At 39.6% G+C, this 19,851-nt stretch overlaps 1 protein-coding gene across 15 annotated transcripts in view; it reads right to left on the bottom strand.

Moving 5' to 3' along the window:
• Positions 1-19,851, bottom strand: part of jakmip3 (Janus kinase and microtubule interacting protein 3) — a 58,636-nt gene that overhangs the window by 20,522 nt on the left and 18,263 nt on the right. For 13 of the 15 annotated variants that reach the window (XM_058405460.1, XM_058405458.1, XM_058405462.1 and 10 more), the window contains 3 exons: positions 15,764-16,002; positions 8,544-8,786; positions 7,934-8,176 (listed from right to left, as the gene is read on the bottom strand). In XM_058405460.1, the coding sequence (XP_058261443.1) occupies positions 7,934-8,176; positions 8,544-8,786; positions 15,764-15,898 (621 nt within the window). In that variant the 5' untranslated portion in view covers positions 15,899-16,002. Of the gene's footprint in view, positions 1-7,933; positions 8,177-8,543; positions 8,787-10,698; positions 10,845-15,763; positions 16,003-19,851 lie in introns of those variants that run through there. The other 2 variants (XM_058405469.1, XM_058405465.1) reach the window with 2 other exon arrangements.

Genomic DNA, 19,851 nt, shown 5'->3' with positions numbered 1-19,851 from the left:
TTCCTGATAAAATCAGTATCACACAGACTTATTGTGTTTATGAAATAGTATTTACAATGGTCAATTCTTCCACAATAAATTGTAGTCTGTTAAGCAACTTGATGACCAAAGATTAATGTTTACTATCAGCAAAACAAATGGCTTAAGTACAGCAGTGTAAATCCTGGTGTGTTAATAGCATAGTGTTCAGTTAATGTATGTGTGTGTGTGTGTGTGTGTGTGTGTGTGTGTGTGTGTGTGTAAAAAATGTTACTAAAAACTCACTTGCCAAAAACATTTTACATAGGTCAGCCAATCAGATTTTAGAACCTAATTTTATCTGTTTTATTAATGATAATAATAATAATAATAATTATTATTATTATTATTATTATTATTATTAATTTATTCAAGAGTCGTTTATGTTTTCTGTCACTTCTCCTCATGATTTACCTTCTATTTTGTTTCTGCAGGTTTTAGTTCTGCATACTGTCTGTTCTTTTTTGTCACTATTTGCCCTGGATTTTATGTCACCTTGATTTTATATCACCTTGTTGGTTTTAAATAGTGTATGACGGTACTATAGCACATGTACAGCACACGCGTCTACATTCATTCATCTTCAGTTGGAGTGTTAACTTTGTCACAGCGGCAGTGGTTCTGGAACCTTTCCCATGAACACTGGGTGTGAGATGGAAATACACTCTATATAATATGCTGTTCCATTGCAATGCATCGCACACACACACAGACAAACACACACACACACGCACAACTAGGGCCAATTTAGTATAGCCAATATTGACCAAATCTTTATCTTATAATGAACCATAACTATTTATACTGAATACTGTATATTGAATGACATTGTAGTGTTAGATTAGGGAAATTAAGGCTGCTTATAGCCAGACTGCCCACATCTGTGTGTTAGATAGATTTTAAACTATAAAGATAATTAGTAATCTTCCAGCAAGTGACTAATTTTACACCACATGTTTTTGCACAAACACCATCAAATATAATAAGACTTTTTTTTTCTAGCTGAAGGCCTCAAATGATATAACCTACTGTCAAAATTAATGATTTCCATCTCTCTCTCTCTCTCTCTCCCTCTCTCTCTCTCTATCTCTCTCACACACACACACACACACACACACACAAACAAACGCAAGAGCACTCACACACGGATCACCGTGGTAACGCCTACTCTGGGTGTGTTGCTATGAGTCACTTCGCAAGTGGGGAGCAATAGATAATTTTACATGAGAGAGAAGGGGGAGAGAGAGGGAGGGAGAAAGAAAGAGAGAAGGAGAGAGAGAGAGAGAGAGAGAGAGAGAGAGAGAGACAGAGAGAGAAGGAGGGGGGGGGAGTAGTGAGAGGGAGAGGGAGAGAGAGAGAGAGAGAGAGAGAGAGAGAGAAGGAGAGAGGGGGGGTAGTGAGAGGGAGAGGGAGAGAGAGAGAGACAGAGAGAGAGAGAGAGTAGTGAGACAGATAGGGAGAGAGGGGGAGAGAGAGAGAGAGAGAGAGAGAGAGTAGTGTGAGCATGGATATAACATGATAGTAACTACTACTGCATAATCTATGCACACAAAATTGTTAAACTTTAGTATGTGACAAGTGCTCTGAATAAAATAGAGAAAATTTAAAGGTAGCTTGTTGCTGCTGGTGTAATCACATCTTTATAGTCTGGCCTTCTGCTTTGTTACTAACCTGAATGACCTAAAAAGGGTCTCTCATCTTTATATCTCTAATTTATATACACTGATCAGCCATGACATTATGATCACCTGCCTAATATTGTGTTGGTCCCCTTTTTGTTGCCAAAACAGCCCTGACCTGTCGAGGCATGGACTCCACTAGATCCCTGAAGGTGTGCTGTGGTATCTGGCACCAAGATGTTAGCAGAAGATCCTTTAAGTCCTGTAAGCTGCGAGGTGGGGCCTCCATGGATCGGACTTGTTTGTCCAACACATCCCACAGATGCTCGATTGGACTGAGATGTGGGGAATGTGGAGGCCAAGGCAACACCTCAAACTCATTGTTGTGCTCATCAAACATTCCTCAACCATTTTTGCTGGCACATTATCCTGCTGAAAGACGCCACAGCCATCAATCAGGAATACCGTTTTCATAAAAAAGGGTGTACATGGTCTGCAACAATGCTTAGGTAGGTGGTACGTGTCAAAGTAACATCCACATGGATGGCAGGACCCAAGGTTTCCCAGCAGAACATTACCCAAAGCATGACACTGCATCTGCTGGCTTGCCTTCTTCCCATATGCATCCTTGTACCATGTCTTCCCCAGGTAAGCGACGCAATAACAGGTGCCATGATGAGGAGATAATCAGTGTTATTCACGTCACCTGTCAGTGCTCATAATGTTATGCCTGATCTGTGTATTTATACCTCAAAAAGATCCACAGATCCCTAACGTCCCTTCAAAGTGTTATTCTATAAGCTATTTATCCTTTACAAAAAGCTAACTATCCATTAACATTTAAGGGAATGGATAGCTTGAAACCCCATTTTTTAGAGGTTTATGTATTATTCTTAATTTAGAAGATATGCAGATATAGGTGAACACACCTCACAACTCTTCAATCTTCTCACCAACATAAAGCAGAGAGCTGTTCAGATAAATTAAAGGTACACTACATGCTCCTTTATGATAACTGGAAAAAAACAGAGATGTTATTAAAATGTGATCTCTGATATTAGATTGCAGTTGATATTACTTCTTTCATCACTTTGTGTTGCTGTATGCACTTATCGGACACTATAATTAGCTCCGCCCCCAGCTGGAACAGAGCTGACCAGTTCTATCCTGTTGACTCTGAAGGTACCAGGAAGCTGCAAACTATGACAAACTGCCACCCTAACCTCCAGTACTTATTAGCACTGTTAGTGAAGTATTAAGTATGTGTTTTTCCTTTGGACAAGCAGATTGATGCCTCTCCTCTTGCTCAGTGTGATCTCTGATACAACATTCCTAATGGACCGATTACCCGCTGACTACACAAACTGGAGCTGAATGCCAGCACTGCCTAGCAACATAAAACACTGCACAGCTCCATCCTGCATCTTGTTGTACACCAGTTCTAGCTGTAGGTATGAGTGGAGGAGTGTGGTCTGGCCTTCATCCAATCTTGAAAGGTGGGGTCATGCATAGCCAAGCCAAGAAACCACAGGGATCAGCAGCTCTCTCTGAAAAACACACTGCTTCATTGCAGTTCTACATCTCGCAGAACACCGTCTATTCGCACAGAGATGCCGAAGATTGAAGCATACTTCATGTAAGGGAGGAGAGGTTTACGTAAAATATATGCAGACATAGGTGAAGGTGAAATGTAACCTGCTCACAACATTTACTCTTCTCACCAACATAAAGCAGAGAGCTGTTTAAATGAATAATGATAATGAATAATAACACAATGGTAAATAATCCGATTTCACTAAGACCACTAAGCTGTAACAGAGAGGAAAGGACGCACTTCTGTAATCCACATTAACTCAAACAGAAGCCCCCCGAAACTGACATCTCAGTATGTGAGACGGTAGAGTTGCTTTTTCAGCCGGCAGAGTGCATCATCCGTCTCGCAGACTAATCCGGTCATGCCTGTCACTCCCCAGTGTCATTTTGTCTCATTTTAAGAGCAGCTTATTCACATTCCAACATGCTCGATTGACATGTATGGTGTGAAAACAGTCATCATGGATAGGTGGCTCAAATTATTTCATATTTAATTTAGAACAATGGTTTTATCCAACCAGCATGGAAATAGATTAAAAAGACTACTTTATAGAAGCCATTTTCACTTTGTATACAGTGTGGCATTAATCTCTCTGATGTCATGTGACCACCATTATGCAAATGTATAAATAATTTCTTTCCACAGCTAATACGAATAAATTGAGGACAGTGGAAACGTAAAATCCAGCTGGGAAATGGGGTCCTGGTTCTGCTCAGCTACCCCAAGGAGACTACATTTCCAAAACACATGGCTCAGCACAATAAAAACTTCTCGAAACAAAGACCCAAAGACGCTCATCACACCACATGTAAATGTGATACTTGTGCTGAAGTCAGCACAAGAAATATGCCCTTGGTGACTTACTGTACACTGTTTTTGCTTTCTCTTGACATGGTGGTACAGTGTGTACTGATTGCCACAAGCTCCCTGAATTGATCCTGAGTCTGAGCTACTGCATACTGTATGTCCTGATGGGTTCCCTCTGAGTTCTCTTTCACTGGTGAATCAGTGAAAGTTGTCCTTAAGTGTGAATGAGTGTGTAATTTTTTTTAATATTTATTGAGCTCTGCAATGGAGTGATCAATTTGGGATTCCTGTCTCAAATCCAATGCTCTCAAAATAGGATTCTGGTAAGTGTGGTTACTGAAGATGAATAAACGAATAAACGGATAAAGCAGCTGTGGTTAGAATTAGGAGTGACCTGTGCGCTTATATCTTTTCTTATGCGATCAAACAAAATGCACGATATTGAACTCCTCATTCCAGTATGTTCCTCGGTGCATTCCTGTCATTCCATGTCTTTTCTAAGTGTGTTTATTCATCAGGAATAAAAAAAAAAAAACAGATTTTTCCATTTATACATTTCCAGAGAAATCATTCTTCCATTTACTACGAAAGATGAAAATTTTTTATTGCAGCCAGGTGAAAAGTTACCCTGTCATTCGTTTCAGAAAACACAAAGGTGGGAAGATACACTAAACCCCTGCAGCCATAAGAAAGCAATAACATGTTGTTGTATACAATGTGAAAGCAATAAACAGGAATTACTGTCTCTATGTCTCTGCCTCTCCAAGCTCTGGGTGGCGCTGATGTCTAGGAGGGTGATGTCATCACAAATCTGCCGAGACCACTGCAACATCTCTGCATGTCCTTTTTTTCTCTTTGCCTATGCACCTTAAACTTATGCCGCTGTACTCTCTGTTGATTTTCTTCCCGCTACCCATCCAGGACCTGAGTGATAATAGCTTTCTGCAGTCTCATGCTTTCTATATGACTGGTACAGAAAGACTAGTAAACATACACGCATTAACATTGTACCTTCCACTTTTCCATTGTCATCCTGACAGTGGTAATATTATTACGAGCACAAACTCCTGCTCTTTTGCGGTGCTAAATAAAGAGACCCACAGGACAGGAGTTGTGAGGATCGATATCACTAGCACATCAGCAGCAACAGCAGCACAGAACCTCTCAGCTCATCCAAGCTTTCTGCTGACCCAGCACACAGCGCTGCACATCCACAATATCACATGATCCACGCTTCGATCAGTCAGTTTCTCATGGGAATGTTTGTCATTGTCATGCCTTTACACTGTCAGGTCTAGACATTACATTTGGAAGCTCACGTCTTGTTGGATGAGCATGTAAAAGCGAGAACAGTGTAGTGATACTCTAATGACTGGCACTTGGATAGTGTAGATCTGTACTTATATACTGCCAGTGACAGGACTGTGCTCATCTCAGACTCTTAGAGGGCTTTCACACTGGCACTTCAAAACAGTGCGCGGTTTACATGAAAAAGTGGTAAAAAGACATGAAAGCTGTCATGTGGATTAGGAACCAGATTATAGTACCACACCTTAGACTACCTGTAGGCGTGCGCTTGCACTGGAACTGTGCCGTGATTCCCGTGAATGTGAAAGTAACTCGTACTCGGCTCTGCACTTGTTCAGGAAGTAAAGTAATCTGCGCGTGTGTTTTAGCCAATGATGACATGGTGAGCCAATATGGCTGTGTTCTTCATGTGCATTTGTAATGATGTAAGATGAACACAAATGAACCAGGGTTTGATAGAATTAAGTGAGCCTGGGAATTTAGCACACTCCGATTCAGACTGCAGCAAATATATAGCAATATACCCACACTGAACATCCCTAACACACCTACACACCTTGTATTGTTTGTTGTTATTCTTCTAAACATGTATTCTGTAATGATGCATAATCCCAGAAAATGATGGATTCCCTTTTGGTTCCTCACAAGGTTTCTTCCTCATGTCATCTCAGTTTTTTCTGGCCACTATCACCTCTGGCTTGCTCATTAGTGATCTAAATTTACATCCAGATTGCGACAGCTTCCGTGTCTATTGTTAAAAGTGCTAGACATATATAAAAAGAGAGAGAGAGAGAGCTGAATACCCACACATGGCCACAGACTCACCAAAACTGGACGAACTGAAGTGAAGTGAAGACCTGAGTGATCATCATCTGACCAGTTTGGGTGAGCATGTGCCCATGATAGCCTTAGATTTCTGTTCTGGGCTGACAGCCAGGTGTAGTTATTTATATTGTGTGCATGCTGAGATGCTTTTCTGCTTACCACAGTTGTAAAAAGTATAGTTATTTTGGTTACTATATCCTTCCTGGCAGCATGAACAAATCTGGCCAAATTCCCCAGCTCGCTCTTATCAACAAGGTGTTTTCACCCACACGCAACTTTTTTTCTTTATTCCACTACTCGGAGTAAATTCTGGAGACTGTTGTTTGTGAAAATTCCTGAAGATCAGCAAAAAATACTCACACCAGCCCAATCTGGCACCAACCATCATGCCACCGTCAAAATGTCTGAGATCAGATTTTTCACCTGTTCTGTTGGATGATTTGAAAATTATCCAAAGCTGCTGGCTTGCATCTGCATGATTTTTTGCACTGCACTGCTGCCACATGATTGGATTATTATATAAGAGCATAAATGTGTAGATACTGTACAGGAGTTTTCATGAAGCAACTTTCCAACACCACCACTGCGGCTTGGACTTGAATCCTGTTTTAGACCGGCATTTCATGCATCTTATACCTAAACAGTATCAGGGTTTAAACTGCAAACTGGTTATCTAGTTTCAAGTCTGATTACTAATCAGTTTATTATTCATGACATCCGGCAGTGTTCCACTTTTCCAGGAGTTCTATGCCAAATGTGGTTACTGCATCAAACATCATGACTTTGCAATCAATTCCAGATTTCCTTAAACTGTGATGAAGGCAGTATTTATGGAGCACTTTGCTTTAGCTTTAGTATTATTTTCTTTATATTTATTCTAAATATTTTGTCCATATCTTTTTTTAATATTTGGTTTTCGTGGTTAAAAATAAAAAAAACTGTTTTAACCCCTTAAATACCCACCGCTAGTCAGCAAGTTCAGACTTTCATTCCCCCACCCTTGTATCTAAATACCTTTCTTATTTTTTATCATTACTGAGTAGTAAACTGTATCTTTAAGGGTTTCATTGGGTCTTGGGTGTGTTTACATCATCAACATTTGTAATTATAATAACTACAATAGAAATTGGTTTGACATACTGTCATTTGTAATGTATTTATGAAATGTTCCAACTGTTTATATGCAAACATATTTATTTCCCTTCGGCATAGGTGACAATTAAATTAATAAACCTACCCTAATGCTCCAGACAGTTGAAAGCACCAGGTGAATACAGGGCCCTTGAGTACATAGACAGTGCACTGAGCCCCTGCTTCACTCTGACTTACAAACAACTTTCAGGTTTCCTTAAACATCCATCCATCCATTTTCTATACCCGCTTTATTCCTAATTAGGGATCTGCTGGTACACCCTGGACAGGTCCATCACAGGGCCACACATATAGACAGACAACCACACACACTCACTCCTGCAGGCAGTTTAGAATTACCAATCAACCTAATGTACATGTTTTTGTACTGTGGGAGGAACCCAGAGTAAACCCACACAGGCACAGGGAGAACATGCAGAAAGGCCCCTGCCTGTTCGAACCCGGGATTCGAACCCAGGACCTTCTTGCTGTGAGGCAACAGTGCTAACATGTTGTAGATATTTGATAAATACCACACTAAGACAGAGCTAACCCCTATTCTCATTTTGGGCTTGTAAATCAGATTGCAAATTCCAAATGACTGAAAGAACAGTGTAGGAGCAGCACGCACCAGTCTGCGGATCTCCCTTTCACACTCCTTCTTGATGCGGTTGATCTCCTCTTGGTGGAGGTGGTACACACTGCGGATCTCAGCAGCTTTGATCTTGTCAGCCTGCAGGGCTACGTTCAGCGCATCCTCCATCTGCCGCTTCACCCCCTTCAGCTCAGAGATCTCCTGCTGCAGGCGTAAGCGCTCAGCTTCGAAACCCCGACGTGCCTCTTCCCGCACCTCCACCATCAGAGCTGACTTCACCTGCACATAGTCATTATTCACTGTCATTTCTACTCCCTTACTGTATTATCAATTGATAATTAATCCAATTATTAGTGAGTTTTTATTAGTGAAGAAACATGAGGTATTTTTTGTAAAATATTTTTCTTCCTAAAACACAGAAAGTTGCGAGGGTGCACAAACTTTTGTATTCCACTGTAATCAGAGCATAACTCCTTTCCAAACTACAGCGCTGTTCAGTGCCCCAATATAGTAAGCCTTAATTATTAAGTCCATAATTAGTTGACTTTGGTATTAGATCTAGCAACCCATTTAAAAGTTGGTGTGTGATTCAGGATGCATTGTAGGTCTGCAAACATTACCTCAAAGATCTCCTGAAGTTCTTTACCTTGTCTGTAGAGCCGTCTCGGAGCACATTCACGAGGGCCTGCAATCTCTGAATCTCTCCGTCTTTGATTTTAATGACCCGCAGCAGCTCAGACTCGTGCTGGCGCAGCAGCGTCTCCCGGACGGAGTGCAGCTCTCGCAGCTTCTCCTCGTGTAACTTGGCCCGCAGCTCGCTCACCGCAGCCGCAGACTTGTGCTGCTCATGACGCACCTCCTGCATCTTCTCCCTCTCCAGCTTACTCACCTGTGATAGCAGAAAGAAAGAGAAAGGGAAAAGGGTTCAAAGGTGTTAAATTTTGTTTCTGGTTTTCTACCAGCAAAATGTTTGCAGTAAATAGTGCATAAATAAAGTAAATACATTAAACCATTCTAAAATGAGAAACTGGATTAATACATACCCCTGATTTAAGCCATTACAGTATTATGAGTTTTAATAATAATTTTGTTTAGTGAAGTCATGTGAAGCATGTGTATAGCATATGCATATTAACCGATGTGTGTTCATAGTCAAGCCTATACAGTGACTATGGTTTTCAAAATTCATACCCAGTGACGTAAATTCCATTCATTATCAGCATCCTAGATTTATTCTCAAATTTGTAATATTATTTAAGGTTCATATTGGTAAATGTGGACTCACCCTTAGTCATGGATACAATTAGGAGCAATTTATTTCAATTATTTCTTAACATTCATTAAAATTCAGGGTTTTTCAGCGCTAACCAATAACGCAAATAATGTTATGTAAGGTGACTTGTTACTGAAAAAATAAATAAAACCTCTCATTTAAACCACAGTGTGAGATGTGACGAGGCCTATCAGTCATCTAACACCTTCATCTTGTCCACATGGGACACACAAATCCCACAAAGCCTGCAGATCCACTGTGTGCGTGTATATTTTTAAAGCAGCTATGGCGAGTAATTGGGGTCTGCATGATTTGTAGCTGAGTAAGGAAATGGAGCTCTCCATAGAGAGAGCAGAAACAGAGGCCAAGCTATCCTGTAAGTCTTTACAGGGGACCCTATGTCATCCATCAGATTAATTAGGGTCAGAAGACAAAAAACAGTCATGGGGAGACGATAAGTGTGCTTGGAGTAGAGCAATTTAGCAAATGTAATGTATACAGTGAGTGTATACTGTGCTCTTTCTTATATTTATGCAAAACTCATTAAAAATGTATTAGGGGTTGTGTGTATCAGCAGGAAGGGTGAACATGGGAGAGATTGGGAAGAACAATAGAAAATGAACAATAGATGAACAAAAAGTACGTAAATCTGGGTGCATGATTACATGGTTTGTGGTGCAATTTAACCCTCATAATTCTTAAAAAATGTACCTTAACCAGTCAAGAAAAAATGTTTATGCCATCCATTTTTGGACAAGGCTGCATTTTGCTTTTAAATAATATCAGCAAGTGTTAAAAGTAATGGGATTTAGACTTTTTATTATTATTATTATTATTAATAATATTATTATTTTCAATTTAAAATTTGTCTACTAAGGTCACTAAGTGACCTCATCAGTCAATATAACAATATCACAGATTTTTTTAAATGGGAAATTTTCTTCTTAACATGCTGCTTTCTGCTTTAATTTATTAATTCATTTGCTTTTATTTTTATATTATTATACATGAACATTTTGTCCATGGTGGTCCAGCGGCAGGATCCCCAAGCTCTCACTGCCGTGGCCAGGGTTCGATTCCCAGATAGGGAACCAACCCAGCCACTGAGGAGTTAACTCTGGAGTGCCAGTCCCAAGCCTGAATAAAATTAAGAGGGTTGCGTCAGGAAGGTCATCCGGCGTAAAACCTGTGCCAAAATCAAATATGTGGATTGGATGATCTGCCATAGCAACCCCAAACAAGGAGCAGTCAAAGGACAACAGCGTTTATTCATGTTTTCACATTTTATTTATGCGCATAGGTTGTTGTGAAGGACACACCTTGTGTATAAATCAACCTTTACTGTTACATATTTGTATGCGCAATATCAGTTAGACACAAATGCCATCCCAATCATAGAACCCTGAAAAGGGTTCATGGTGAATCAGATAGCTAGTAACTACCTAGTGACATATAAAAACAGTAAGAATAACAATAAAAAATATAAGCTATAGAACATTACAGAAAACCTATAGAACTTTACTCTTACCAGATCAGACGGTAAAATAAAATGGTTCCTCTGTTCAGTAAGTGCCTAGATTCCAATCACAGTAGAATTAGCTTCCATTACTAATGAAACATTGCCTCCACACCACAAGCTATGACTGGAGTCATGCTGAGGGTGACATGCGCCTCATTTATCACAACCATACATGTTGAGCATTGTTTATTCAGGCCTGAAACAGCAGAGGCATCTCCACCAATCTCCAGCTCCTGTCAGTGTGAACACAATAGCTCTGCTCAGTCTCACTGTCTAGTTTGACAGCATCACATTCGTAAAACTGTGAGCTTTGTGCTTTCATTATTTTGCAGTTGGACTGCTTTTCTACTGCAGCTCATTATTTCACACTGACTTGGGCAGGCTGAAGTGTAACATACTCAGTGCCACATTTCTGGATTCAAGCTAAAAGTCACTGCTGCTAAAGTAAATATTTATCATGAGACTTACTGTAGCATTCTCTGTTGCTAATATTTCCAGCATGTTTACAGACAAACATGAAGCAAGGCTGAGAAAAGAAAAACAAATTACACCAATCAGGCATAACAATTTGGGCACTGACCGGTGATGTGAATAACACTGATTATTTAATAGTGTGTGGGATATATTAGGCAGCAAGTGAACATTTTGTCCTCAAAGTTGATGTGTTAGAAACAGATGTGTTAGGATCAGAGCATCTCTAAAACTGTAGCTCTTGTGGGGTGTTCCCGGTCTGCAGTGGTCAGTATCTATTAAAAGTGGCCCAAAGAAGGAACAGTGGTGATCCGGCGACAGTGTCATGGGCGGCCAAGGGTCAGTGATGCACATGGGGAGTGAAGACTGGCCCGTGTGATCCGATCCAACAGACGAGCTACTTTTGCTCAAATTGCTGAAGAAGATAATGCCTGGTTCTGATAGAAAGGTGTCAGAATACACAGTGCATGACAGGTCAGGGCTGTTTTGGCAGCAAAAGGAGGACCAGATGGTTATAATGTTATGCCTGGTTAGTGTATGTGCTTTCATCAGTTGCAGTGAATGTGGATATTCTGAAGAAACTGTGGCAAGATGATAAAATTGAAAGAGTGCCAGCTCCTACACTAACACCTTCCCAGTTACAGAAATCTTTCAACGGTTGTTGTGTGTTTTCTGGATGTTTAGTATTTTAACCATTTTTACTTACAGAGGTTTACTCAAGGGGTTTATTAAGGATTTCCCCAGAAGGAACTTTTAAGGTTGGAAAATAGATCCCATTTTTTCTAAGAGCGTAAACAATTTATTTCCCTTTCTTTTTTTTAATCATGCTTTCATTTTTTGGGAATCTAAAGACCCTTTAGTTTGTCTTTTTGTGGGAACACAAAATTTCTATATGGACTCCTATAACAATTCTCTATTCTCTATTCTGAATATCTTATGCCAAATTGTTACATAATCAGGTGGGTGGAAATCTTATTACACTCTGTGGTTCATACTAGAAAACAACTAAGTGGCAGTCATTTTCCATGTAATTGTGCAAAAGAGTGAAGTGATACAGGTAACACTGCAAGCAACACTGAAACCACTGGACTGAGATTTTACTAAATTCTATGTAAATTTGGTATGAAAGCAGCAAGTCCAGATGATTGGCTCCATTGAATTCCTTGCATAAAAAACATGGCCCGTCCCTAGGGAACATTTACTGTCACAGCGGCATTAATGCTTCCATTGGTGCTCCAAAATGGAAGAAAATATTAATTTCACAATATAAAAATGAATTTTAAACAAAAGGTAACACAATGATTTGGTTGAGTAGGTTGCTAATATCTTCTCACAGCAGAACTAAAAAAAAAAAAGCCAAACAATACATGCTTACAAAGTGAATATGGGCATCTTTTGACTTGCTAAACACTCAAATTTTCTGTCACGAACTCTAGTCTAATGTGTTTCTCCATTAAATACAGTTCCATGCAGGAAGCTTAAAGCCCTGAATAATCCAAAGCACACTCAAAGACCTCTCGAGGACCCTCTTCTTCAGCAAATGGACAAAATACAACCCTATTCTGATGATCTGAACTGTGAAACCTTGGAGGATCCATTTTTTAAGAGCGTAGCAATTAGAGAACTATTCAAACCAAAAGATGCGTTTGAAACCGAATAAGTAATAAGTAATGACACCTACTGACCCATTACCAACCAACCCACCCACACATTCCACCTGCATTAACACACAGCAACATCAACAGTCTGAATGGCTGAAAGAATTGCTGATGAGCTGCTGGACGTGCATCACAGATAATTAGCTCATTCCTACTGTAGGTGTGTTTCACACAAGGGTGGTCTCATGGTGTCAGAAATACTTTAATTACAGCCAGATAAGTAGCATCTGAGAATATCATCCCACATAATTTGCATTTCACTTGTCGATGAATCTGATTCAATACATAATGCACTACATCACTGCACAATGCTGGTCAAGGAGAGTGCAGGAAAGCTTTAGAACTAAATATAGCTACAATTTAAGAGTAGATTTTGTGTAGAACAAGTGGAAACTTCAGTATTGCTTATTACAAGGTGCAAATTAATGAATACAGATAAGACAGAAGTGGGACATGCATAATGAACAATGTACAATGCATGCATATATACAGCAGACTATTCAATACTTTTATAATGTGGCAACATCTACATGCAATAGTTTGTCAAAAACAAAACAGGGGAAAATAATCAATGATTATTAAAAGGTTTTCATTTATTAATCCAAGACATGCCATAATAATAATAATAATAATAATAATAATAATAATAATAATAATAATAATAATAATAATAATAATAATAATAGTGACAGTTAATGTAGTGAAAACTGTAGTCAAATACCAAAGCACTAATTACATTATGGCTACTAAACATGGACTCTAAAACAATTAGTTTTCCACCAAAACTACGGCAAAGCTTCTTGGAAATGTGTGCAATATTTTTCCTTTCCCTGGTTAAAAGCATGCTGCTGAGAGAGACTGTGACTGGAGATTGATTGCGATTCAGTGTGGTACTACTGCAGCTTACTGATGACCATGTGATGCAGTACAACCAACAAAGAAGATTTTTGCTGGTTTTTCTGTTTCTTTTTACTGATTCGATCAGAGCAACACAGTGGTGGTTTTGCTATTTGGTGAAAATCAAAACCTCTGTCCTGAATGGTATCAAGTGCTAAAGACTTCTTCCATAAACGTTAAGTAATTGCGTTCTAACAGAGAACTTCGTCATATCAAGAATTCTATATTTATCTGTTCATTACAAGCATTAGATTAGATTTGAGAATTCAACAGCGCTGCGGTACAATGCATCTAAATCAATGCTATAAAATCAGAGGGTGTGATAATTAATGTTAATTGTGCCTTTTTAGTCTCTTTTTTAATCTCTAAATAGTTTTATGTTGCAGTGAAATAGTGATTGTCTTTCAATTGCATTTTTATGAGGCTTTTTAGCCAGCTGTCATGAGACTGGAGTGATGTTATGGTATCCAGACTCTTATTGATCAACACATGACTGATCCTCCTTGTGTTTATTTATGTTTGATTAGTTTACCAGGGAGTTACTGGAGATTATGCACAAACTGCGGCATTATACATATTCTCTCTTTCTCTCTCTCTCTCTCTCTCTCTCTCTCTCTCTCTCTCAACATACACACACACACACACACAGACATACACAGACAATTTAGACATTTAACAATACATTTCCTCAGGAGTATCACATACTGCAGCATTGTCCATATTGTGTAACCATGCCATTCACATACACACACACATATATATATATATATATATATATATATATATATATATATAAAACCTTATATAATTTATTTATTTAAAGCTTTATATCTCTCTCTTGCACACAACATGCATGCAAAACACCATGGATTGCTATGACAATACTGTGCCCTGTATTTTGTAGAAATAAACACAGTATATTGATATTGGAAAGCATTCAGCTGGCACAGCGGGAGAAACTAAGCACAGCTCCTGACATGACAGATTTTCCACAGAAATCTGATTAAAGTAGCTTTAGAGACAATGAACAGATAAGAGTATGACTGTAGCCTAACCAATATTACTCTCTGTCAACACTTACATGAATAGATGGACACCATTTATGTATTTAAACATTTATCATTTTAGCAACTCAGGGAATGCAAATGAAGTGTTTGTTCAGAGCTGTACACCATGACATCCAATATTTCAAACCTGTAGTGGTGCACTGACATTTCAGCATCTAAAATATCACTGCTTCAAAGATTGAGTAATGAATGAAACATTTATGTCTACTCTTTTTCAAAGTTTATGTTAATTAATAATGTAACATCGTGTAATAAACTAACTCATTCATCTTCAGTAAGCAGCAGTTCTGATCAGGGTCACAACGGATCCTGAGCCTATCATGGGAATACTGGGCAGGACACACTGGATGAGCAACATGCACACTCATTTACACCAAGGGCCAATTTATCACAGCAAATCCACCTCCTGGCATATTTTTGGAGGGATGGAGGCTCTACACAGACAGTAACCTGAGCACAGAATCGCAATTTGTGGGCCTTGAGTTGTGGGACAGCAAGACAACCCACTGCACCACCCATCTAAATATATTTTTAATCAGTAATTTCCCAAGATCTTGTCATCAGTCTTATTTTTCTTTTTTTAAATTTGTAGATGAGTACTTTGCTTAACTATTAAAAATATTGGTACAGAATCAGAACTTTATTGACCTCCTCAGGGCTGAGAGCCAAACTTACAGACATAACTATTCTAAACTATTATGGGATATTGTTCAGTTCAGTTCAGTGGCCTTGCTTGAGGGCTCAACATCGCCAACAGCTTGGCAGTGCTGAGGCTTGAACCCTTAAGCCTCTGATCATGAACCCAGAACCTTAAACCTGAGGTTCAGGGTTCTTGGTTCATGATCAGAGGCTTAGGAATTCAAGCCTCCGACTGAACCGCCACCACAACCACCCCAAGTAAAGCATTGGTATCCTAAACAAGGCACACTTCAAGACCCTGATAAAGATGAACGAACGATTTTAAACAAAATTTCTGCTCACCTTGTTCTTCTCCTGCTGCAGTTCGATCTGGATGTCTGTAAGTTTGGCTCTCAGTTCCTCATTGGCTGCCTGCAAGGCTGCCATGGCATCCGTCCGCTCCCCCTTTCCCCGCCCACTGGGTGTCTTCTTGGCCATAGTGGGTGGAGCTCCACAGGCCACACCCTTTGCAGGGTTGACCTGAGGTTGTGAAGGATCCCGGTTTGATTTTGTTCAGTGTTCAGCTACATCTTTCCACCCACCTGTAGATCACAGATAAAGACATGACACAATCAACATCCAAAACAGTTTATAGGAAAATTTACACCTGGAGAAATTAGCTCATGTTGGATCTGGTCAACATGGTCCTTCAATGTCAATTAGAACTTTCCAACAACTAGCTTTTATTATCCAAAATGCTTGAAAAAGTGAACAAGTTTTCCTCTTCCAACTCTTTGAAGTAGCCCTTGCATTTTGCGCTTTTATTTTCTGAAGAATTTTAAATGAACTCCAGGAAGAGAAGTTTCAAGGTGGCGAGAGATACAAAATGTGCAGAATAGCTTTGGAAGAAGTTTTAAATCACACATATATCCTGCAACTCCTCTCACACTATTCGATTCGACCGATTTGGCGAAACAGGATCGAAGCTTTCCTCACTTGGCTGCTAAACCTCCCTGCACACATCCTCCTTTTTCATTACATGGTTCTCAGTCATGCATTAATATTCACCAGGGGCTAAGGCTTTAGAACTCTAGCTGACACTGAGATTTCACTCCAGCACACTAGCAACTTTATTTCAATTGAGCATAAAAACACCAAAGCTCATAAAAGATTTGCATTACTTGTGTTTATAATTACATACTTTAATAGCGTGGGGACAAATTTCCCTTTTATGGCGAATGCTTTTTTCAGTGATTTTCAATAACCCCAGATAAAAATAAATAAAATATGCTGACAATATGATATGAGGACTATGTACCACATCTTGTGAGTTCTGATTAAAAAAAAACAGAAAGGTTTGATTATTATAACTGATTATATCCATGCCACAGAGTATGATCAGGGATGGGATGTTTTTCTGATAACCACTGTTGCGACACACTGCTGAAAGTGAATGGAATACAACAGGGAATTTCATTCACGTCTGACACAAGGTCTTCATTTATTCCTTAGAAAAGCCAATTTGTTTTTCATGGAACGGCCCTTGTGTTGTACATTGAAAATCAATACCTTGAAAATGAAAATATTTTACAACCAAGGGGATTGATTTTCAATCTGGAACAGCATTTTCTTCGTACAATGAACAAAAAAAAACAATCCAAGATTTTCAAATTTCAGACTTTGGGACACTACTGTAAATATACATAGACATTTCTAACTAAAAATATGATTCATTATTGCAAATGGGCAACAAAAATGCACATTTATTAAAGCATTTTTTAAAAGATAGAAACCCATAAGCATTTGACTTGAATATAAAATAAACTGTTATATTGGTGTTTTAGTATTATATGCTGCATATACCTAAAACAATTACAAACATTAGACATTAGCACAAGTCCACTTATTATTATTGCGCTTTTAAGCTTTTAATGTACAAGTGCAATGTTTCACAGAGAATTACTGCCTATGAAAAACTACTCAGTTTTCATTGCATGATTTTTTTATACTGATGTTTGCAGTAATAAAACACTTTAATGTCTGTGGCCCCATTAGTACCATTATAAGCATTAGCTTGGTGAAAAATATTGAAACTAAAAACTGTTCAGTAATTGCCTAACCAGCTTAACGGGAGAGCCTCATTATAAGCAAATCGAGTGAGTGTAACTTTAAAGCATTTCAATCCAGTCTGGGTCACGAGTGGCTTTTCACTGTCAGCATCTAACAGTGTAAAATTGCCAATCCTTTGCTTTACTGGAAGGTTAGAGAGTCTGAGACATATGCTCGCTCTGTGGTTGAGAGCTGGCAAGGATACCGAGGATAATTCACATTTACAGAGCAGCAGCTCTCACCAGTTCAATAATCACCCTTTACCTGTCCAAACGTTTTAATAAGATTGAAGAAAGGCACATATGATAGAAGTTGAACCAAACGCTAAATAAACCATTTTTAGAGACAGAGGGCAGAGAGGGCCAATCTGAGGAGGGGAATATGCAAAGCCAAATACAAACACAAACAGCAGATTGAGGAACACTTCAACTCTGCTGACCCAAGGCACATGTGGCACGGGATCCAGGCCATCACTGACCAAACATCACCCAGCACGTCATCTACTACCAGCTCTGCTAAATCACTTCTATGCTCGTTTTGAAAGAGGGAGGATGGAGCCCATGTTCAAGGTTGAGCTACTTCCAGGTGATCAGCCACTCACTCTCTCCTCCTTGGAAGTGTGTGCTACTCTGAGTAGGGTCAATGCATGTAAAGCAGCTGGCCCGGATGGCATCCCTGGCCGGGTGTTTAGAGCCTGTGCAGAACAACTGACTGAAGTGTTCATGGACATCTTTAACCTGTCCTTAGCTCAGGCAGTTGTCCTCACTTGCTTTAAGTCATCTACCATTATGCCTTTGCCTGAGCACTCTGCTGCAGTGACACCCAGTGACTTTCGTCCGGTCGGACTAACCCCTATCATAGCAAAGTGCTCCAAAAGGCTCACCCACCTCCAAGACTGTCTACTTCCCACTCTGGATCCACACCAGTTCGCTTATCGCCGTAACCAGTAAACAGAGGACACCATCTCCACAGCACTTCATTCTGCTCTGACTAACCTGGACATCCCCAACACTTATGTCAGGATGCTGTTCATTGGCTTTAGTTCAGCATTTAACACAGTCAGCCCATCTAAGCTAATCTTGAAGCTTAAACAGCTTGCAATTAGTACTCCTCTCTGCAGTTGGACTCTGGACTTTCTCACACACCGACCACAGTCTGTCAGAGTGGACAACCTAACATCCTCCAGTCTCATCCACAACACTGGAGTTCCACAAGAATGTGTATAGTCCTCTCTCTTATACTCCCTCTTCACCCATGACTGCATACCTGTACATGCCTCTAACAGCATTATCAGGTTTGCAGATGACACCATGACACCATGGTGATAGGCCTGATCAGAGGTAATGATGAGACGGCTTACAGTGATGAGATCCAGCACCTTGTGGCTTGGTGTGGGGACAACAACCTGGAACTCAACACCAGGAAAACAAAGGAGGTCATCATGGACTTCAGACGTGCTGGGAATCACATTCATGCTCCCATTCACATCAATGGAGCTGCTGTTGAGCATGTACCCAGCTTTAAGTTCCTCAGGGTCTACATCTCAGAGGACCTCATCTGGTCCATGAACACCTCCTTCCTGGTTCCAACAGTGCCTTTATTTTCTGAGGAGACTGAAAAATGCCCACCTCTGCTCCAAGATTCTTGGGAACTTTTACTGCTGTACCATTGAAAGCATTATCACCAACTGCATCTCTGTCTGGAAATGCACAGTTACAGACTGTAAAGCCCTTCAGCGGGTAGTGAAAACCAGCCAACGTATCACTGGCACCCAGCTACCCACCATCATTAGCATTTACAATAAACGCTGCCTGCAGAGGGCGAAAGACATTATCAAAGACGCCTCTCACCTGAATCATGGACTATTTACCCTTCTCCCATCCAGAAGGTGCTTCCGGTGTCTTAGCGCCCACACAAGCAGACTGAGAAATAGCTTCTTCCCTTTGGCTGTTTCCTTACTTAACAACTGATCACACTTATACACTGTAATATCTGTGTACATTTACTTTACCTCACTGTTATCCACCTGGCATCTTTGCATTATAGAAATTAAAAAAACTGGTTTTGCACTACTGTACATTTTTAATCCTTTTAATACATAACAATACTATTTAAACATATATAGATATTTTTTATACTTATTTATAATTCCTACTACACCTGTACATAAGACATCCATTCTCCTGTACAGATCACCCCCATGGCTGTTTATCATTATTGTCATTTATTGTAAATATTCCACTTATGCATTTCTGGTTGGATGTTAACTGCATTTCATTGGCTCTGTACATGTACTCTGCACAATGACAATAAAGTTGAATCTAATCTAATCTAATAAGTGT

The sequence above is a fragment of the Hemibagrus wyckioides genome, linkage group LG13 (genome assembly GCF_019097595.1).
Source record: "Hemibagrus wyckioides isolate EC202008001 linkage group LG13, SWU_Hwy_1.0, whole genome shotgun sequence".
NCBI classification, from domain to species: Eukaryota; Metazoa; Chordata; class Actinopteri; order Siluriformes; family Bagridae; genus Hemibagrus; species Hemibagrus wyckioides.
The sequence above is the reverse complement of the archived record's forward strand: the minus strand, read 5'-3'. Positions and strand labels throughout refer to the sequence as shown.